Genomic DNA, 23,423 nt, shown 5'->3' with positions numbered 1-23,423 from the left:
CCTGTAACTGTCAGAGAGAGAGAGAGAGAGAGCAAGAGAGACAGAAAGAGGGGGAACAGAGAGAGAAAGAGGGAGGACAGAGTGCCAGGATGACACAGAGTGGGGGGGGGGGGGGGGGGGGGAGACACACACAAAGAGGCAGCGACAAACACATACACACACAGAGGCGGGGTACACACACACAGAGGCGTAGGACCCACTCACACAGAGGCGCAGGACCCACTCACACAGAGGCGCAGGACCCACTCACACAGAGGCGCAGGACCCACTCACACAGAGGCGGAGGACACACACGTGGGGGGAGGACACACACGTGGGGGTAGGACACACATGGCAGGGGAGGAGATAAGCAGTGGGGGACACGAGGGGATGCAGAGGGGAAGGACCGAGAGGGGAGGGACCGAGAGGACAGCAGCCGAGGGGGGGCGACGGGAGACGGAGGGGGGACACAGGCGGGGTTGGGGGGGCAGACACACGCCAGGGGGAGACACACACAAGGGCGGGAGACACGCGGAGGGGAGACACATGGGGGGGTCTCAAAGGGGGAACACACGTTGGGTTACATGGGGGGGGCACATGGGGGTACGATGCGGGAGGGTCCGATGTAGGGGGAATGACACAGGGTGGGACACGCGGGGGGGTCGCAGAGGGGAGGGAGGAACTGAGGGGGTGAGACCAGAGGGGGGAGGGGAACAAGAGAGAGAGCCACACATGAGCAGGGGAATACACACGGGCGTGGGGACACACAGACGGGACACGAGGTTGGTTCACATACGGGGGAGGCACATGGAGTGATGGGGGGGGGGGGAGGGAAAAGACGCGGTGGGGTTGAAGCGGGGGAAAGACATGTGGGATACACATGAGGGGGTGGGAGGGGAACACACGGGGGAGGGAAACACGCGGGGGGGGGACACGCGGGGGGGGGACACGCGGGGGGGGGGACACGCGGGGGGGGACACGCGGGGGGGGGACACGCGGGGGGGGGGGACACGCGGGGGGGGGGACACGCGGGGGGGGGGACACGCGGGGGGGGGGACACGCGGGGGGGGACAGGCGGGGGGGGACAGGCGGGGGGGGGACAGGCGGGGGGGGGACAGGCGGGGGGGGGACAGGCGGGGGGGGGACAGGCGGGGGGGGGACAGGCGGGGGGGGACAGGCGGGGGGGGGACAGGCGGGGGGGGGACAGGCGGGGGGGGACACGCGGGGGGGGGACACGCGGGGGGGGGACACGCGGGGGGGGACACGCGGGGGGGGGACACGCGGGGGGGGGACACGCGGGGGGGGGACACGCGGGGGGGGGACACGCGGGGGGGGGACACGCGGGGGGGGGACACGCGGGGGGGGGACACGCGGGGGGGGGGACACACGGCGGGGGGACACACGGCGGGGGGACACACGGCGGGGGGACACACGGCGGGGGGACACACGGCGGGGGGGGACACACGGCGGGGGGGGACACACGGCGGGGGGGGACACACGGCGGGGGGGGACACACGGCGGGGGGGGACACACGGCGGGGGGGGACACACGGCGGGGGGGGACACACGGCGGGGGGGACACACGGCGGGGGGGGACACACGGCGGGGGGGGACACACGGGGGGGGGGACACACGGGGGGGGGGGACACACGGGGGGGGGGGACACACGGGGGGGGGGGACACACGGGGGGGGGGACACACGGGGGGGGGGACACACGGGGGGGGGGACACACGGGGGGGGGGACACACGGGGGGGGGGACACACGGGGGGGGGGACACACGGGGGGGGGGACACACGGGGGGGGGGACACACGGGGGGGGGGACACACGGGGGGGGGGACACACGGGGGGGGGGACACACGGGGGGGGGGACACACGGGGGGGGGACACTCTGAGGGGAGGGGGGGACACTCTGAGGGGAGGGGGGACACACGGGGGGGGGGACACTCTGAGGGGAGGGGGGACACTCTGAGGGGAGGGGGGACACTCTGAGGGGAGGGGGGACACTCTGAGGGGAGGGGGGACACTCTGAGGGGAGGGGGGACACTCTGGGGGGGGGACACTCTGAGGGGGGGGGACACTCTGAGGGGGGGGGGACACTCTGAGGGGGGGGGGACACTCTGAGGGGGGGGGGACACTCTGAGGGGGGGGGGACACTCTGAGGGGGGGGGGACACTCTGAGGGGGGGGGACACTCTGAGGGGGGGGGACACTCTGAGGGGGGGGGACACTCTGAGGGGGGGGGGACACTCTGAGGGGGGGGGGGACACTCTGAGGGGGGGGGGACACTCTGAGGGGGGGGGGACACTCTGAGGGGGGGGGGGACACTCTGAGGGGGGGGGGACACTCTGAGGGGGGGGGGACACTCTGAGGGGGGGGGACACTCTGAGGGGGGGGGGACACTCTGAGGGGGGGGGGACACTCTGAGGGGGGGGGACACTCTGAGGGGGGGGACACTCTGAGGGGGGGGGACACTCTGAGGGGGGGGGGGACACTGAGGGGGGGGGACACTCTGAGGGGGGGGGACACTGAGGGGGGGGGACACTGAGGGGGGGGGACACTCTGAGGGGGGGGGACACTCTGAGGGGGGGGGACACTCTGAGGGGGGGGGACACTCTGAGGGGGGGGGGACACTCTGAGGGGGGGGGACACTCTGAGGGGGGGGGACACTCTGAGGGGGGGGGGACACTCTGAGGGGGGGGGACACTCTGAGGGGGGGGGGACACTCTGAGGGGGGGGGGACACTCTGATGGGGGGGGGACACTCTGATGGGGGGGGGACACTCTGATGGGGGGGGGACACTCTGATGGGGGGGGGACACTCTGATGGGGGGGGGACACTCTGATGGGGGGGGGACACTCTGATGGGGGGGGGACACTCTGATGGGGGGGGGACACTCTGATGGGGGGGGGACACTCTGATGGGGGGGGGACACTCTGATGGGGGGGGGACACTCTGATGGGGGGGGACACTCTGATGGGGGGGGGGACACTCTGATGGGGGGGGGACACTCTGATGGGGGGGGGACACTCTGATGGGGGGGGGACACTCTGATGGGGGGGGGACACTCTGATGGGGGGGGGACACTCTGATGGGGGGGGGACACTCTGATGGGGGGGGGACACTCTGATGGGGGGGGGACACTCTGATGGGGGGGGGACACTCTGATGGGGGGGGACACTCTGATGGGGGGGGACACTCTGATGGGGGGGGCACACTCTGATGGGGGGGGCACACTCTGATGGGGGGGGACACTCTGATGGGGGGGGCACACTCTGATGGGGGGGGGACACTCTGATGGGGGGGGGACACTCTGATGGGGGGGGGACACTCTGATGGGGGGGGGACACTCTGATGGGGGGGGGACACTCTGAGGGGGGGGGACACTCTGAGGGGGGGGGACACTCTGAGGGGGGGGGACACTCTGAGGGGGGGGGACACTCTGAGGGGGGGGGACGACACTCTGAGGGGGGGACGACACTCTGAGGGGGGGACGACACTCTGAGGGGGGGACGACACTCTGAGGGGGGGACGACACTCTGAGGGGGGGACGACACTCTGAGGGGGGGACGACACTCCGAGGGGGGGACGACACTCCGAGGGGGGGACGACACTCCGAGGGGGGGACGACACTCCGAGGGGGGGACGACACTCCGAGGGGGGGACGACACTCCGAGGGGGGGGGGGGACACTCCGAGGGGGGGGGGGGACACTCCGAGGGGGGGGGGGGGACACTCCGAGGGGGGGGGGGGGACACTCCGAGGGGGGGGGACACACACGGGGTTGGGGGACACACACGGGGTTGGGGGACACACACGGGGTTGGGGGACACACACGGGGTTGGGGGACACACACGGGGTTGGGGGACACACACGGGGTTGGGGGACACACATGGGGGGCGGACGCAGAGGGGAGGGAAGGAAGGAAAAATAAGAGAGAGAGAGAGTGAGTGAGAGAGTGAGAGAGTGGGAGAGTGAGAGAGTGGGAGAGAGAGAAAGTGAGAGAGAGTGAGAGTGAGAGAGTGAGAGAGTGAGAGAGTGAGAGAGTGAGAGAGTGAGAGAGTGAGAGAGTGAGAGAGTGAGAGAGACAGAGAGACAGAGAGACAGAGAGACAGAGAGACAGAGAGACAGAGAGACAGTGAGAGAGTGAGAGAGTGAGAGAGTGAGAGAGAGTGTGAGTGTGAGTGTGAGTGTGAGTGTGAGTGTGAGTGTGAGTGTGAGAGAGAGAGAGAGAGAGAGAGAGAGAGAGAGAGAGAGAGAGAGATGGACATCTATGTGGAATACCCCGCATTGCTGCGTGTGTGGGCAAACATTGACTACTTGCGCGAGCAAAAGAATGCCAGGTATCTCACTAAATCAGTGTCCAACAGAGTGACCAGAAAGTAAGTCAATAAATCAGTCTTCCAATTTAAAGCTTCTTCACAAAAATGAACATTTGTTGTTGTTTTGATTAATAGCAAGATAAATTTGTAATGTCTTTAACTTTCCGAAATTGTCTCACCAGCCTCCTACTTAAGATAAAAATTTAATGTGCCCCCCCCCCACCCCCCACCCATGCGGAAAGGTTGGACAACCCTGGTTTGAACTAACTTGGCAGAGGTGTGGGAACCAGGATGAAATACTGGACAGGAATATCAAGGTGTATATAATACTGGGAGAGACAGATAGCAGAAGAGTAGGAAATAGTAAGTTATTATGTGGGGTCAGATTAAGGGGGAAAGTAATAACGTCAAAATTAGGTTTACTGTGCATCTGAGTGAATGCACAGTGTCACGCTCATGCAAGCAGAAATTATGAACTATATAATGAACTTATGAATCAAACCCAAAACAGACACCTTTCCTACAAAACAAAATGGAGTCAAGAGGTCAGGTGACCTTATCCTGTACTGCAGATACACATGGAAACTGCAAGAACCCTGAACCAATCTTCATGTCTGGACAAGCCTTGGAGAAGGCATTAAAATATAAATGACCTATTCTGTGTTAATGGCTTCTTCTCTCCAACAAATTCTTTAACAATGGCATTGCAGACTTGGTGACTCCAAATTCAAACTCAAGAGAATGGGTGTGAAACAACTCCACTTTATCAAGATGGAATGAAGATGGGTGATGCCCAAACCCCATCGTCTAACAATGACCTCACCTTCAGACACTATTTATGAGAGGGAAACTCTGGTCATATGACAGAAACCAGGTTTCTGATAAGGAATTTTTATAAGAAACATTCTGTCTAGAGCAAACCAGAAGAGAAGAGAGAGCGATCCATCTATGCGATCGAAGAGGCAGGACTTTGCCCAAGATTACCAGCTTTGAACTACTTGTAGGCAGTGACTGGAGTTCGGCCTTGAACTCCCTACCTGAGAAGTCATGCCAGGACTTTGCCAGTGACCTTTGGCTGGAAGATAACAAAAGCGGTCTGCAGCAGCACATCCATCTTCCGAAATCTCCCAAGTCTTTCTTCAGTGAACAAGGGAAAAGAATACAGGCCTTCCCCATTTCAAGTCTTCACCCCGGAGAAATGTAAGCTTAACAGAGGACGCTTTAAAATCATTAGACAAAATGCATGTAATCTTTTAATCTCTATCCTGTCTTGTGTGTGTCTGTGTATGCGTGTATGTTATCTGTATGCATGGGAGAGTGGGTGAAGTTGTGTATGTTTTTGGGAGTTGTAGAATAATTTATTTTTCTTTTAAACTTACGAGAAAACCTGTCATTTGTCGGTTTGTTGACCATTAAACCACTCAGGGTATAAAATACTTTTTTTGTTCAAAAACGCTGTCTTCAGTCAGATGAGAGGTGAAAAGGGGACCTAGACCTTGGTGTACAGGGCACAATTTCAAAATTTGCGGATGATACAAACCTTGAAAGCGGAGGATAGTGTAAAACTTCAAAAGGCCATAGACAAGTTGGTGGATGGGCGGACAAGTGGCAAATGAAATTTAATGCAGAGATGTGTGAAGTGATTCATTTTGGTAGAAATAACAGAGACACAATATAAAATAAAGGGTACAATTCTAAAGGGGATGCAGGAACAGAGGGACCTGTGTGTATCGGTGCATAAATCATTGAAGGTGGCAGGACAAGTTGAGAGAGCGGTTACTAAAGCATACACAATCCTATGCTTTATTAATAGGGGCATTGAATACAAAAGCAAGGAAATTATGCTAAACTTGTATAAAACACTGGTCCAGCCTCAACTGGAGTTCTGCATCTAGTTCTGGGCACCGCACTTTAGGAAGGATGTGACGGCAGTAGAGAGGGTGCAGAAAAGATTCATGAGAATGATTGCAGGGATGAGGAACTTCAGTTACATAGATTGGGGAAGTTGGGTCAGTTCTCCTTGGAGAAGAGAAGGTTGAGAGGAGATTTGATAGAGGTGTTCAGAATCATGAGGGGTCAGAAAAGAGTAGATGGGGAGAAACTGTTCCCATTGGTAGAAGGATCGAGAACCAGAGGGCACAGATTTAAGTTAATTGGCAAAAGAAACAATGATGACATGAGGAAAAACTTTTTCACGCAGCGAGTGCTTAGGATCTGGAATGCACTGCCTGAGAAGTGTGGTGGAGGCAGCTTCAATTGAGGCATTCAAGAGGATTATTATCTGAAAAAGAAGAATGTGCAGGGCTACGGGGGGGCGGGAGGGTGGATTGCGGGGGAGTGGCATTAGATGTATTGCTCCTTCAGAGAGTCAGCACTGACACGGCAGGCTGAATGGCCTCATTCTGTAACCATTCTGTGATTCTATGAAATATGTTAGGTGCTTATCATTTATATGTAAGAAGAAATCAATATCATGTATGCAATACTAAAAACTTGTTTGGGAAAATGAATTTTTTTATTTGCAAAGCAGGACAGATTGAGGTTAGAATACTTCTGCTGGCTAGACTCCAGTCAGAAGCTAATAATTACAAGAGCATCAACACCCTTTTTGGTGGGGAATTTTAATCGCTCTGTTCTGGAAGTCGAGTATCATTTTGGCATCACCCACAAACAACACAACATGATGCGCGCTCATAAATAGATTAAAAACAGAAAAAGCTTGCCTAATAAAGTTACAGGGACAGTGATGTCCCTTTGATAGATTACGCTGTGCACTGATGAGAATGGGGAATATGGATCGCAACGTGATGCGCTATTAAATGGATATTACTGCCTCGATGGGGAGTTAGTGGCAGGATCAGTTCCTAAAACAGCCTGCTCCAAAACCTCAGCTGCTTTATGCCCCTGTCGATCACAACGGGAAGTTTGTTCTACTGCACAGATTTTATATTTTTGCTAACGATTTTTCTATTTCCTTGATGAACGCGGCAGGGAGGGGAATAATCTGGAATGAAATTAATCATTTTTTTCCCCACAGCAGATGTGATAAAATACAAGCTAGGTCACTGAGTTATCCTCTCATGTATTAACCAGCCAGTTAATCTTTGGATGGTTGGTCTGACACTGCTCTTATTAGCAAACAAGACAGACACAAAGTGGGCACAGATTTTATCTCTAATATCCATCCAACAGGAGCACAAAAAGAACAGAATATAATCAGCAATGATGCCACAACAAGGCACATGACTACAAGTAATGGTGCAGTCTTCTGCAGAAGGAAGCTTTATGTACCATAAGATCTGGTATAAAAGATGCATCCCTTTAGCATTCTTGCTTTGTCATCTGCTCAAAAGACACTGCACTCGAGCCCTCGGTGGAGGAGGTGCAAAGGAGGAGAGATGTCCTGTATCTGCAGGGAACCAGAAGGCCCTCCAGACATGCACCCAGGAGGCAGTGGGAGCAGATAGATGTAGAGGTCAATGCCAGGAGTCAAGCCCCAAGGACCTGGATGCAGTGCTACAAGGAGTTCAATGACCTCACACGAATGGTTCAGGTCAGATCTTCAAATGTTATTTCTTACCAACTACTGCACTACCAGCCTCAAACACTGCTCAATTCACCATACCCCCACCAGTCACCCATCAACAATCACTAACAAGCATGACTCATACCTGGCATTCATATGCTCCATCGCACCCTCACACACTTAGCACTGCTGCAAACCTCACAACCACATCTCACAAGTTGCACACACTGCCAGATATTCAATCATGACAACCACATAAGCCAACAAGCCAAACAGATTGCACGACATGCACTGACACACGTCCCTCTCTTTTGCAGGACAAGGTGGTGCACAACCGCGTGCAGCAGGAGCTAACCAGAGGGGGACAGGCTGCATGTCTTGACTCCCATGGGGAAGGCAGTGCTGGTCATTATTGGGGTAGCCATTGCTGAGCCACTGGTCAATGGAAGGTCTGAAACCATCAAAGATGATGACATCCTTACACCTAATATTCCTTCTCACATCCTGCCTCCCCCTTATCCCATACTTCCTTCTGATTTACAAGCTGCAACTGGTGAAAAAATAGATCTCTTACTTTCCCCCCTTCCTGCACCACAACCGTACCCTTGTGACTTTGTCCTTTCAGATATCCAAGAAGTGCAACCTGGCCAGGCAATGGAGGAACAGCAAGAAGACAGTGATGCTGAAGACACAGCACTGTCACTCGATTTCATGTGCATAGTCATCAGCTCAAATACTGACACTGTAAGTAACTTAGAGAATTACGTAGATGCACAGCAGTCCAGAAAATTGTCCTCCAACAGATTAATAGGATTGCGGCGGCAGCACCACGGGGGAGTGACTGTGGCTCAGGAAGACAGCATTCATCCTCCCACCCAGACCAGTCCATCAGTGTCCGTCAGCCAGCCAACCCACCCATGCCACAATGATGTAGTCCACTGCCAGGCCTTCTAGGCCCAGAGCTGCTCAAGGTCACTCTCCAATGCTATCTACAGTGTCCCCCACTGAAAGTCAACAGCCTTCCACCAGCCACTAGGGTAGCACTGGGAACGAGCACAAGGACAGGGAAAAGCTCACAGAAGACAGGACTGCACAAGGCTGATTAGTTGATTTCTGTACAGAATATGGAATTATTTCACTTATAAATTTGGTTTGGTATATTTATTTGTGGTGGGTTTTGTTCTTGTATTGTGGCCAAGTGGATGGTTTGGTAATTAGTGACAGAGGGAAGGTACAGTGTAGGACTGTGAATGGGGAATTGGGGTTGGGGACGGGGTTACCAGTATTGTAGTTCTTCATGGGCAACCCAGCTAGAAAGGAACTGTTTAAGTTCCCTCCTCTCAGTCTCCTCATATTCCCTCCTCGTCATCTGAACTGCTGGTGGTAAGGGCTGTCCCCTCATAATGGCAAGGTTGTGCAGCACGTAACAGAACACGATGAATCTCGACACCCAAACACCGATGAGGACTGCAGGCAATAGAAGTGTTATTTCAGCACACTAGTGGTCTGCTCTATCACATTTTGTGTGGCAACATGGATTTAGTTGTATGTATACTGTGCACGTGTGCATGGGTTGCACACAGAAGTCATCAGCCATGTGGTCAGCAGATAGCCCTCGTCACCTGGTAGCCACCCTCTGGTTTGCTGCGGCGGCTCAAATACAGCTGACACAGTGGACTGCCGCAGAACAAGGGCATCATGACTGCTGCTAGGATTATGGGCATTGACTGGCATGATTCTGAGTCTATGGCCACACATCAGACATTGAGCGAGTGGAATTCCTTTTGGTTGCAGCATTTGCAGATTTGGCATGCGGAACCCGCAAAACAACGTGCATGTTTAGCACCCTTCACCATGGGAAACCCTGCAATCCTAGTGAAACCATGTGTTCGCACCACCTGCTTCTCCCTGGCAAGAGAGAATGAAATGTAGTTAGCTCTCTTTGAATAGAGAGCCTTGCTGACCTCCCTTAGGCAACAGCGGATGGCAAACTGTGAGATGTTGCAAATACCTCCAGCATCAACCTGGAAGGTGCCATTTGCATAACAGTTCATCGCCACAGTCACCTTCACAGCCACTGGCTATGCGATCCTTGTCCTGCCCTGAGGTTGCAGTTATGGCTGCTGCAGGCGGCAGATTTCAGTGAGGATTTCCTTTCCGAAGCGCAGATTTCGCACACATTGGCAAGGATTTTATGAGTCTCGCGGCTTTCCTGATGGCGGGACCGGAAGTTGGCATAACTTCTGCATCTGCCACTTTTCCCGAATCCCACGCGATTTTATATTTAAATGAACCTGTGTGGCGACGGGCACAGGAGACACGTGGGATTATGTGACGGGGACGGACTTTCTTGCAGTGAAAGCATTCTGCTCTGTTTGCAGGACACTGTTCGTGCTTGTGGGTCTTTATGTTGCCTTAGCACTGTTAGGGTTTCATGGGGTCTTGCAATTTCCCTCCCAATTGTACCTCCTTTTTTAGTGCTTCATTTACAGTCCTGTGTTTAAGGAACAGGACAGCGAGCGGGACACAGCGAGAGCGGAGCCGGAGCATAAAGAGAGCGAGAGTTCACTCAGCGAGCAGGTAACAGCGAGAGCAGAGCCGGAGCATAAAGAGACCGAGAGAGAGCGAGAGTTCACTCAGCAAGCAGGTAACAGCGAGAGCGGAGCCGGAGCATAAAGAGACCGAGAGTGAGCGAGAGTTCACTCAGCAAGCAGGTAACAGCGAGAGCAGAGCCGGAGCACAAAGAGACCGAGAGAGAGCGAGAGTTCACTCAGCAAGCAGGTAACAGCGAGAGCAGAGCCGGAGCATAAAGAGACCGAGAGTGAGCGAGAGTTCACTCAGCAAGCAGGTAACAGCGAGAGCAGAGCCGGAGCACAAAGAGAGCGAGAGAGAGCGAGAGTTCACTCAGCAAGCAGGTAACAGCGAGAGCGGAGCTGGAGCATAAAGAGACCGGCAGAGAGCGAGAGTTCACTCAGCAAGCAGGTAACAGCGAGAGCGGAGCCGGAGCATAAAGAGACCGAGAGAGAGCGAGAGTTCACTCAGCAAGCAGGTAATAGCGAGAGCAGAGCCGGAGCACAAAGAGAGCGAGAGAGAGCGAGAGTTCACTCAGCAAGCAGGTAACAGCGAGAGCAGAGCTGGAGCATAAAGAGACCGAGAGTGAGCGAGAGTTCACTCAGCAAGCAGGTAACAGCGAGAGCGGAGCCGGAGCATAAAGAGACCGAGAGAGAGCGAGAGTTCACTCAGCAAGCAGGTAACAGCGAGAGCGGAGCTGGAGCATAAAGAGACCGGCAGAGAGCGAGAGTTCACTCAGCAAGCAGGTAACAGCGAGAGCGGAGCCGGAGCATAAAGAGACCGAGAGAGAGCGAGAGTTCACTCAGCAAGCAGGTAATAGCGAGAGCAGAGCCGGAGCACAAAGAGAGCGAGAGAGAGCGAGAGTTCACTCAGCAAGCAGGTAACAGTGAGAGCGGAGCTGGAGCATAAAGAGACCGGCAGAGAGCGAGAGTTCACTCAGCAAGCCGGCGTACCTTCTGGGAGCAGTCCAGGTGCGCTGGAGTTTTGAAAAAAAAAGTCGACAGTGACATCACAGGAAAGCTGCAAAGTGATTGGTTGGTGCAACAGCAAAGAAAATGTCAGGCAGCAGGCAACATCCCGTCCCATGGTTCAATGATGCCACCCTGCAGGTTCTCCTCCAGGCTGTCAGGGAAAGGCAGGAGGTCCTGCAGATGAACTCATAAGACCCACCTGCCTGACCAAGGCGGCCTGGGGGGAAGTAGCAGAGGAAATTTTGAACCATGGGGTGACGTGCACATCCTGGGCGCAGTGTCCCAAGCACATCAATGACTTGCTCAGATTGGTGACGTGGTCTTGGCGGAGTTGCTCCATTGTTTGTCTCCCTGGCTCCATCCCTTTAAAACAGAGGGAAGACAAGGCATGCAGTGGAATGCGTGAGCAGTCTTTGTGCCATATGCTAAATGACAGTTGACGATTGGCATTGTTGATGTGCTTGGATGTGTCATGCGAAAGCCTGTCCTGAATGAGTGATGTCAATGCCTGTTTACAATGGCTGTGATTCATCTTTTGGCATGTCAATAAATCTGCACTGTCTCCTGCAGGACAAAAGCACCCACAACCAGCGTAAGCATGCCAAGACAGATGGAGGTGTTCCAGACATCAGAGTCTTGACACCGGCTGAAGAGGAGGCTGCAGAAATTGAGAGAGAGGAAGGAGGCAGTGAAATAGGAGAAGGCGAGGTAGGATCCTCAAGGCGTAAGGATGAAGTGTCATCTTCAGTCTTAAAGCCACGTTTGCACACCAAAGGAAAGTGTCCGAACTCATGCTCAGCTGATGCTTAAAGTGCCTCTGTTTGTGTCTCCACTGCAGGTGCCCGCACTTGAGTGTCTGAAAACCACGAGGCCAGAGACTCCTCCTCAGGGGAAGATGATGAAGCCAAGAGCCCAGAGGATGCACTGTCACCTGCCTCTTCCACCTCAGCCAGCACCGATACATCCACATGGCCCGCGGGGCGGAGTTTAATATTAGAATCCAGGCCACAATCTGGTGTGCACGGCACAGACATGAGAGAGCATGTGCCAGCCAGGTCCCCTGACAATTGGAGGACTACTGAGGACCAGGCCCCTGCTCAGCCCCACACTGTTGATAATCCTCTGTTTGTTGCAATGAGAAGTCTGCTGGATTTGCAGCAAAGCCATGTGGAAAATATATCAGAGATGCCTGAGGTCATGCGTGGCTTTGCATGTGACATGGAGGAATCTATGCAAGGCATGACGTCGGACATGTCCCAGGCATTTGAGCGTATGGCTTTCTCAGTCGAGAGTTTGGCGAGCTCTGTGGCAAGTCTGGTTAAGCACTAGAGCCATATGCGCTCTGACCTGCACTGCATCACTGTAACCACGGGTCCAAGCATCAGAGTCTAAGCGAGAGGGGGACGAGGAACCTGGACGTCCCGACAGGTGCTTCTTCCTCTCATAGAGACGGGCAGGTGCCATCATGCACCCAGATGGAGGAGGAGCACGTGCCAGCTGCCTTCCCCTCAGGTCACCCCGAGGGTAAGCGGCACCTTGTACTCCCCCCTGACATTGATCCCCTTCACCCCAGCAGGCTAGTACGTGAGGGATACTCAAGCACCATTGCTGCAGACCCCCAGCAGGATTGAGCCATCAAGGCCCCGTTTCTCCAGAGGATGCTCGCAACGGTCATCCAGAGCAAATGAGCAGTGCACTGGGCAGACTGCCTCCACCTCAGCTGCTAATGTTGAGGTAGCACCTAGACATAGTGGGAGAGAAAGAAAATTGAAACAGTTTTGAGCATGATGGCGGCACAGGTGCTGTAAATAATGTGCAACTCGTCCAGAAGTTTAAAAACATCTGTATTTACTTTAACATTTGATGCACTCTCGTAAATCATTTCTTGGTTTCAGATGAAAAGGAAAATGTTCACTGGAGGCCTATGGCAGGAACGCATTGATGCTTGCAAAGCATCTCAGAAAATGTCCAGTGTCCATTTATCATTGCTATTTGAACCTTCAGTCTTCAATGATGACTGTTTGTCGTTTGATGATTATTCACTTTTTTCACTACTGACATGTCTTACATTTGTGGTTCTGCGGTCGCACCCTTACTTTGCTTGCAGTGGTGTGCTTTCAGTTCCATTGTAGCCCATAGAAGATTTCATCTGCTGGTCACATCAAAATGCAGCAAATCTTCTTTTAGATTACAGCAATGAATAAGACCTCAGGGGTATGTGAGCATATGTGGGGAATTTTTATTTTTCTCCTACCAATGTTCCTTGATAAAGTGGCTTATTGTTGGCTGAAACGTGCAAATATGAGGTTCTCTCTGATATCCCTTGCAATTCTCTCCATGGCCCTCATATCTATAGCGGCATCATCAGCATTGTTGTCCTTCTCCTCACCCTATTCATAGTCATCCTCATCTGAAGAGGACCGGCATTCCTCCTGTTCCTCTGCCTTCAGAATGTTACCACATCTAATTGCAAGGTTGTGCATGGCACAGCAGACCACGATTAGTCACGAAGTCACAATTATTCGTGACACCCTCTGAAGTGCCCCTCCAAACCGGTCAAGGCAGGAAGGAAATTTTCAGCATGCCAATGGTGTGTTTGATGATGGCTCTGTTGGGTGGGTGAGCAGCACTATACCTCTGTTCAGCAGTGCTATGGTGATGACGTACTGGTGTCATCGACCATGTACACAGGGGGTAACCCTTGTCACCCAGGATCCAGCTGTCTACTTTGGCTGGTTCCTCAAAAATGCTTGGTAGCTGTGAGGTCCTCGAAATGTATGAGTCATGACAGCTCCCTGGGAAATGTGCATAAACATGCATGATTTTATTCCTGAGGTCGCAAAACACTTAAAAAGAGAGGAAGCCTTTGCGATTAACAAAGACAGCAGTTTGGTCCCAGGGTGCTCGAATGGCCACATGAGTACAGTCGATCACCCCTTGCACTCCAGGGAGGCCAGCGATGATGCCGAAGGCTGCAGATCTTGCTGCCTGGCTGTCCTCATCTACAGGTAAGTAGATGAAATCACTGACACATTGAAAAAGGGCATTAGTCATCTCTTTGATGCACCTATAGGTCACAGACTGTGATATGTCACCCGTGGATCCCTGGAAGGAGCTGCCAGCAAAAAAGTTGAGTGCAACAGTCATCGTGAGGGCAAATGGCATGGGATTCCCACTGAAACAGAGTGGCTGCAGGTCATGCCGCAGGATCCTACAAATTTCTCTGACCATTTCACTTGACATCCTTAGGCATCTCTGACATTGCCTCTCTGACATCTATGTAATTTGTCCTTGTCCTAAGGATGCGATGACGTGTCAGTGCCTATTTTCAATAAGGCCATTCCTGGATGTTATCATTCAGAGCATCCTCACCTTCTTGTTCTGCCTCTTGCTGGTGTTCAGGCATCATGCGTTGAGGGAAAAGAACCCTCCTTAGCCGCTCCCTCTGCTCTTCTTCCCATGGTACTAGACAAATTGGATGTATGAGACCCATGTTGCTGCAGTTTTTCTGAATAATAAATAAGCAGAATATTGCAATTCAGCCCTCTGTTGCCAGGTAGCTGACACATCGAGGCAATGAGCAGTTTGCTTTTATCTGCCTTAGAATTGCAGCCAGGTGAAAGACAAACCCACTATAGTTGTCTCCTCCCACGTGGTTCGCATTATCATTGAAGAAAATGGTGCATGTAGCTTTTAGGGCAAATCTCCCCACCTTCCAACCTCCTCCTGCAACCTTCCAGCCTGAACCCATCACCCTCGACCCACCCAGTGTTATCATTACCCTTCCCTCCGTCACCATTGAACCTCCCCCGATTACTGTGCATCGTGTCAGAATCAATGTATTCATGCCATCCCTCCCCCTCGTTCCTACTCCCATTACCATCGACATGCTGACTCGGACCATTGATCCTACTCAAATCTACCTTATTATTATTGCCGAGTCCTGTTCCCCTCCCTAAGATGTTATGGAGTACCCAACCATAAGTCTTGGCCTACCCCCATACAGAATCCATTTGCCCCTATTGACTGTGACTCTTCCCTCTGCCAGCCAGTACCCTGAATTCGCCCCACACGTCCCTGACGTCGACTGCACTCATCCCTCCCTTTAGGCCATTCCTGACTATCTGCTGATAGTAAAATTCAAATCAACCCACCACCTGCACAGCCGCCCACATCCAGCTTCAGCACCAATAACAACCACTACACACCCTGGACACTCCGTTCCTCCCTCCCCTGCTCCTCCATGCACCCGATCACCCCACCTTTTTCTCTGAGTACCTTCCCCTGCTCCTCTATGTAGGCCCCTCCCCAATGCCTTCGCTGCCATCCTCTGAAAAAAAAATCACCCTTGCTGATGCTGAGCCTGGAAGCAAACATTCATTTCAATGCTGGCATTCATTTTGCTGATGAGTTAAAGAGAGACCTGAGACTCAACTGCACAAAATCTATTGCTGCACGCCACAAACGTGAACCGGGTGGCACGGGAATCGCGCTCGCCGTTCACTTAATCTGGCAGGTAGGACTTAATTGTAACTAAGTGTAGGGTAATCAGTATTCATGATATGTAAATGGATGCAAAGCTGCAATCCGCCACCGTGTGGGGGGAATCCCGGAACACCGTTGACTTAATTTCTCTAATCATCACTCCCTGTAGAGATCAGCAACTTTAAACAAATACTTTTAGAATCAAAGCAATGGCCAGAGGAGATCAACCAGCAACTAACCAACAACTAACTGCTGATCTTTTAAATAGCTCTGGTGAGGGATTCATTTCTGCTGCTTAAAGTGTGGTTAGCTGTGTGAGGTTAAGAGAGATTGTTAGCTACAGTGCATGCAGCAAAAGCCATTTTGGAAGCCAAACACAATGGGCGATGTGGTTCCAAATTGCACACCAAATGATTCTGTGTCCAATATTAAGGAAAAAAATCTGACTGGAGGTTTAATGTATGCATGAGATTTTATGGGAAACAGAAACATTTTATGAAAATAAAAAAATTGAAGTAGGTCAATAAATAAGATTGATTTTTAATGGATGCAGAGTAAACCAAACATTGAACCAATGGGAAATAACTACTGCAAGATAAATCTCCCAACATCTTACCATATTGATGTATTGCTAGAGATCCAACATTGCTTTCATCTGCCACTGGAACACAAAGAAAAAACATTTTTAAAATCTCCTCAGAATACCTTCTGCTATTCCCTTCAGTTGGTAGCATTCTCACCGGAGTCAGAAAGCTGCAAGTTGAAGTCCTACTCCAGGGACTTGAGCACAAAATGCAGGCTGACACAAGAATAGGAGCAGGAGTTTATCATGCAGCCCATTGAGAGTCTACTCTGCCATTCAATACGTTCATGGCTGATCTTAGGCATCAACTCCACTTTCTTGCCGCTCATCATATCCCTTGATTCCCTGAGAGACCAAAAATCGGTCTACCCCAGCCTTAAATGTATTCATGATAGACCAACCACAACTTTCTGGCGTAGAGAATTCCAAAGATTCACGACCCTCTGAGCGAAGTAATTTCCCCTCATCTCAGTCCTAAATGATCGGCCCCTTATCCTAAGCCTGTGCTGCTGTGCTTTATATTCCCCGACCAGCGGAAACAATTCCTCAATGTATACCCTATCCAGACCCTTCAAATCTTGTATGTTTCAATGAGATCACCTCTCATTCTTCTAAACTCCAGAGAATATAGGCCCAATTTACTTAGTCTCTTATCATATGACAACCCTCTCATCCCAGGGACCAATCTAGTTGACCTTCGCTGCACTGCCTCCAATGCAAGTATATCCTTTCTTAAATGTGGAGACCAAAACTGTACACAGTATTCCAGATGTGGTCTCTTATTCCTGTACTCCAATCGCCTTGCAATAAAGGCTAACGTGCCATTTGCCTTCCTATTTTCTTGCTGTATCTGCATGCTAACTTTCTGCATTCCTTGTATAAGCACACCCAAGTCTCTTTGAACATCAACACTTACAAGTTTCACACCTTTTAAAAAATATTCTGCTTTTCTATTCTTATGACCAAAGTGAATAACTTCACACTTCTCTACATTATACTCCATCTGCCATCTTGTTGCCCACTCACTTAACCTGTCTATATCTCTTTGCAGCTCCTCTGTGTCCTTCCCACAGCTTATCTTTCCACCTACTTTTGTATCATCAGCAAACTTAGATACATTACTCTCTGGCCCTTCATCTAAGTCATTAATATAGATTGTAAATAATTGAGGCCCCAGTACTGATCCTTGCAGCATTCCACTATTATTGCCTACCAATTTGAAAATGCCCCTTTATGGCTACCTGTTGTTTCTTGTCCATTAACCAATCCTCTACCCATGCTAATATATTACCCCCAACTCCATGAGCCCTTATCTTGCCTATTAACCTTTTGTGTGGCACCTTAACAAATGCCTTTTGGAAATCCAGGGATACTACATCTACTGGTTCCCCTTTACCTTACTAGTTACATCCTCAAAATACTCTTAATAAATTTGTCAAACAAGTTTTCTCTTCAGTAGAACCATGTTGACTTGTTCTGATCATACTTTGCTTTTCTAGCTACATTGTTAAGACTTCCTTAAGTTTTCCCAATGACTGATATTAGGCTAACCGGCCTGTAGTTCTGTGTTTTCTCTCTCCTTTCTTTCTTGAAAAGCAGTGTAACATTTGCCAACTTCCAATCTGATGGGACCATATCCGAATCTAAGGAATTTTAGAAAATCATAGCTAGCACATCCACTATCTCTGCAGCTATCTCTTTTAGAACCCGAGGGTGTAGGCCATCGGGTCCCCGGGGATTTGTCGGATTTTAGTCCCTTAAGTTTCTCCAATACTTTTTCCCTGCTGATATTAATTTCCTCACTCTTGTTAGCCCCTAGGTTACCTCTATTTCTGGGATGAAGTTTGTGCCTTCTACCGTGAAGACAGACACTAAATATTTGTTCAATGACTCTGCCATTTCCTCATTCCCCAATGATAATTTCTCCTGTCTCTGTTTCTAAGGGAGCAATGTTTACTTCAGCTACTCTCTTCCTTTTTATATACCTAAAGAAAGCTCTTACAATCTATTTTTATATCACTGGCTAGTTTACTCTCATTCGATTTTTTCCTTTTTTAGCAACTTTTTGGTGACCCTTTTGCTGGTTTCTTAAACCACTAATCGACTGCTTCCACAGTAAGATAAGTATGCCATAGAAAAGTTACTACAAAGAAGGAGGCCATTCAGCCCATCGTGTCTGTGCTGGCTGAACATTGGGCAAGTGCTGCCAGAGCACACCCAAGAACATGCACCGTCATAAGTTATAAGCGCACCCTCCAACATGAGTATGCAAGGAGTAATAATGGAAAGTGGCCTGTCACAGTTACCCTCACATTATCTTTTATTTATCAACCAGTCAACTTTGTGATCATCTGAATCATTTCCGCCATTGGAAAGGAAGGTAAACGGGGCAGGTTCCAAGTCACCATCAGGTGCATCCAGTCATCCACTAACATCGAGTCTTTAGAGCTAAATTATGCTCAGCTTTTAAACTTGTACACAGTACACATGCTTAAATATTAATGTAAACAAACAAATTCAGTGATTTATGTTAATCAGAATAAGTAACAGGTAACTTCATGAATTATTCAGTGTCCACGCATTATATTTTCACTTTGATGCAGTGTTATTTAACACTGTTAAATGAGAATTTGTGTTTTGCAGTTGCAACATAACACTCGAGCAGCTGCTGTCAGGGGGCAACAGGAAGGTCGAAAACTGCACACTGGTTTCACGAACCACACCAGACTCACGAAATCACCTAAAGTGACTCAAGTTACCTTTGTTTTTAGTCTTCTTTCCCTTTCATTGCATTGAATTTACAGCACAGAAACTGGTCCATTCCAGTGTTTATGCTGCACACAAGCCTCCTCCCGCCCACCTTCCTTTGGCCCTATTAGCATACACTTCTATTCCTTTCTGCCTTATGTGGCTGTATTTTCCTTCCAAGGGCGGGAAACAGCCGCCAGGACCCAATCCCGCCCCCGGGAGCAAGGCAGTCACAGGCCCCCATTTTTATGGAGGCGGGCCTCCTAATTGGCTTGAGAGTGGGTTGGGTGGCCAATTAGTGTTCACGGAGGCAGGAACGGAAGCGGGACTGAAAGAGAAAAATTTAAACCCACAACAGTAGACATCACTGTGGCTGCTGTTTAAAGATATAATAGTTGGAATAAACATGGAGCAGGAAAAGCAAAGGGCTGGGACCAGGGGCAGGGCCTCCCCTCTGGAGGTCCTCTTTGAGGCAGTGAGGGAGAGGAGGGAAGTCCTCTTCTCAGAGGGTGGCAGAAGGAGGCCACCCTCCCAGACCAAGCATGCCTGGATTGAGGTGCTGGAGACACTGAGCAGATGGTATATGGTCCAGAAGACCTGGCTCGTGTGCTGGAAGAGGTTCAATTAACTTATTTGCTCTGGCATGGCGAGTGCAATGCCAGATCCTCAGGACAGGCCTCGGAGTATTCAACTCCAGCAGACACAGCAGTTGAGGAGCCTGAGGATGCATCTGCCCCTGAATTTGGGAAGAATGTGCATCCTGGGCACTTACTGGCCCTCAGCAAGGCTCACAGCCATAGAGCTGCTGAGGACCTGCCACAGCTGATACATGTAACTTATGAAAATGAGCTGCTGGCACTAGCCATGGATTCTAGCAGTACCATACCCTCTCTCTCTTGTCCTTGCAGAAGAAGCCTGCCCCCAACGCCCTCGAAAGGACCCACGCAGGAGAAGGGGTTCCCTTTTTAACCATGGAGATCATCAGGGTTGCTGACCACCAGCAAGTTGGTGGAGGTGAGATGGGGCATCTCTGGTGGAGAGGGTGAATAGAAACTGGAATGCATAGATTAAGCGGATGCATTGCACACCAGCCCATCTGACAGCATGCCAAAGACTCATCTGCATTGAGAAGCCTCAGCACTGCAGAGGCTTCTGATCTCAATAGCTAGTTTTCATGATCTCTTCTTGTCTCCCACAGGTTCAGACGTCGAGGAGCAAGGAACGATTCCTGTAACATCACTGGGCCAAGTGCTGCCAGGGCAGACCCAAGAATATGCATCATCACACCTTATAAGTGCACCCTCCACCAGCGCAGATAGTCACCTCAGTGGATTCGCGCACACAGATAAGGGGCCACTGGGTGCAGAGCACATCACAGGTGTACAGGAGGAGGTGAGAGAGGCAGAGGCAATTGTGGGCAGTCTCCCCCTCTGAGGATGGAGGACAGACACAGCCTTGCTCAGCTGGGTGCAGATGTACAGCCTCGAGTGTCACAGGAAAGGAGGCTCTACTTAGATCAGCACAGCAACAACAGATGTGCTACCGCATGTCAGAGTTTCTGAGGCAGTGCGGGGTCCTGGGCAGAGAATGGAGGAGTCCATTCAGCTCATGTGCACCACAATGGCTCAGAGCTTTGAACACGTGAGCTCCTCCATAGAGAGAGTGGCCAACCTCATGGACAGCCGTATGCAGCAGCACTCAGTGTGTGAAGGGACTGCGCACTGATGTTCACAGAATGCATGCCCTGACTAGTCAGTGGCGCTGATGGTGCAGAGATATTTGGAGGGGTGCCATCTGCACCCCAACTGGTGGTCCAGCCAGCCAGAGTGCCAGCCAAGGGCTGAGGCAGTCTCTAAGGAGGATGAGGGTGCAACCCCTCACAGGGCACCATCATCATCATTGGCCCCTCTGACTGAGGTGCCGTCTATGCAATGATACAGGTGCAGCAGCCTTTGGAGGTGCTCCCCCCCACACCTCCACAATGAGGACGATCACCATGTGCATCTCATCCGCAAGCAGAGACATGTGAGGATGTCGCCTTCACCTGCTCCGAGGCCACAAGGGGTACATCTCATAGGAGTGGCCAAGAGTGGAAGCCACTTCTTCGGGCACAACACTGAGAGGGTCACTGGGGTGTCTTCAACCTGTAACTGTGCACTGCTTGTTTTTGAGCACAATGTAAATATTGACACCAGATGTCAGACTTTCCTTTTATTAATGGCGAGACAAGAAAAGTGTGTACCATATACAAGCTGCACTGCAGCAACTCACCAAGGCTCCTGCGACAGCACCTTCCAAACCCGTGACCTCTACCACTTAGAAGGACAAGGACAGCAGGTGCATGGGAACACAACCACCTGCAAGTTCCCCTCCAAGCCACACACCATTCTGACCTGAAACTGTATTGCTGTTCCTTCACTGTTGTTGGGTCAAAATCCTGGAACTCCCTTCCTACCAGCACTGTGGGTGTACCTACACCCCATGGACTGCAGCAGTTCAAGAAGGCAGCTCACCACCACCTCCTCAAGGGCAATTAGGGATGGGGCAATAAATGCTGGCCTGGCCAGCGATGCCCAATTCCAGTGAAAGAATTAAAAAAAAAGGAGGGTTGAAATGGTGAAGGGGAGTATGGGTCCCTGAACGGTGACAGTTCCAGGCTGCACCTTCAATGGAAGTGTTCACACAGGCAGATCGTCATGTGTTCTACACCTTGCTGTTCCTCCTGGGTCAGAAGGGCTCAGCTGAAACGAGCCTGAACCAGATGATCCCCAACGTTAACAGCACCCTGATGAGACCCTCAAGACCCCTCCGTGTCCAGCCACCTCCCTGCGCACCCGGGGCACTTCTGTGTTCTGCATCTTCCTCCTCCACCTCCTGCTCCTCCTCCTCCTCTTCTTCTGATGAGCTGTGCCGTTCCAGGGCCTCACCCTCTTCAAGGTTCACACCTCTCTGGAGGGCCATGTAATGGAGAGTGCAGCAGACCAACAGAATGAGTGGGACCCTTGCAGGAGTGCACTGCAGTGTGCCACCCAATTTGTCCAGGCACCGGAACCGCGTCTTCAGAAGCCTGCTCTATGGTTATCCTAGTGAGCAGATGGCTCCACAGTTATATCGCCTCTGTGTCTTTGGCTCAGGCACTCGTAGACAGGTGAGTAGCCATATTTTCAAAGGATTTCCCTCGTCCCCTAAAATCTATCCACGGAGTTTTGGGGGGGTGGGGTGGTAAGTGAAGAGATGCGCAGCCTAGACTGGTGGAGGATGAAGGAGTCACAGCAGCTGTCAGGAAAGTGGGCACACACACTGGTTGCAGACCAGCTGAATGTTGAGGGAGTGAAAGCCCTTCCTGTTGATAAATCTCACTGGCCAGTTGCTGGGTGCCTTAATGGCCACATGGGTGCAATCGATGACATTCTGCACTAGGGGAATCCAGTGATGGAGGTGAAACCCACTGCCCTCTGTGCCTGTGAGGCCGCGTTTGCCTGAAATTGAATGTACTGTCCAGCTCTCACAAATAGAACATCAGTAACCTGTGATATGCAATTGTGTGCAGCCATTTGTGAGATGCCACCAAGGCCCACAGCTGATCCTTGGAAGGAGCCAGAGGCAAGGAAGTTCAAAGGCGAGACTGACTTTGATTGCTACTGAAAGGGCATGATGAGCAGTGTTGCGAGGTGTGAGGTTTTCCACGAAGTAGACACAGATCTCCGTTGACCATCTGCCTGGAGAGTTGCAGTCTCCTGCGGCATTGGTTTTTGGTCATCTTAAGGTAGCTACATCTTCGGTTGTTGATCCTATGCTGAGAGAATGGTCTCTGTTGCTTGCCTGCCCTCCTCATGCCTGGATCTCTAGCCTTCCTATGCAGGACGCTGCTCTTCATTGCTACTGGACCCAAAATCTGACAGCCGTGCCCCTCTTTGCTAGCTGCTACCTTCCTTGTGCTCACGTGAGCCCCCCAATTGTGCTTGGAAGCCTTGCACCCTCCTCTTATGGCTACTGCGATGCCAGCAGGGTTACGACCCCCTGCACGGCCCGAGAGCTTACTGACCACTCTCCCTCAACCTGCACTAACCCGGTGACATCAATGTGCCAATAGTCGAGTCACTCTATGAGCCATTCTCCATTTTATGCACCCACCTAATTTGTTGGAGGCAACCACGACTGGCTTCTGACTGAGTATTCGCCTCTATGGACTTGGTCTGCCCCAACATCCAGCATGCAGCCTGTGCGCTCCACCAAACTCT

At 51.7% G+C, this 23,423-nt stretch overlaps 1 protein-coding gene across 6 annotated transcripts in view; it reads right to left on the bottom strand.

The window, feature by feature from the left end:
- LOC137372300 (partitioning defective 3 homolog B-like) overlaps positions 1–23,423 on the bottom strand; it is a 1,025,472-nt gene that overhangs the window by 485,714 nt on the left and 516,335 nt on the right. For all 6 annotated transcript variants that reach the window (XR_010975414.1, XM_068036099.1, XM_068036101.1 and 3 more), the window contains one exon: positions 16,468–16,512. Coding sequence is in view for 5 of the 6 variants with exons in the window: in XM_068036099.1 (XP_067892200.1) it covers positions 16,468–16,512 (45 nt within the window). In the remaining variant the exon portion in view is untranslated. The remainder of the gene's footprint in view (positions 1–16,467; positions 16,513–23,423) is intronic.

The sequence above is a fragment of the Heterodontus francisci genome, chromosome 7 (genome assembly GCF_036365525.1).
Source record: "Heterodontus francisci isolate sHetFra1 chromosome 7, sHetFra1.hap1, whole genome shotgun sequence".
NCBI classification, from domain to species: domain Eukaryota; kingdom Metazoa; phylum Chordata; class Chondrichthyes; order Heterodontiformes; family Heterodontidae; genus Heterodontus; species Heterodontus francisci.
Note: the sequence above shows the minus strand (reverse complement) of the source record. Positions and strands in the feature narration are given on the sequence as shown.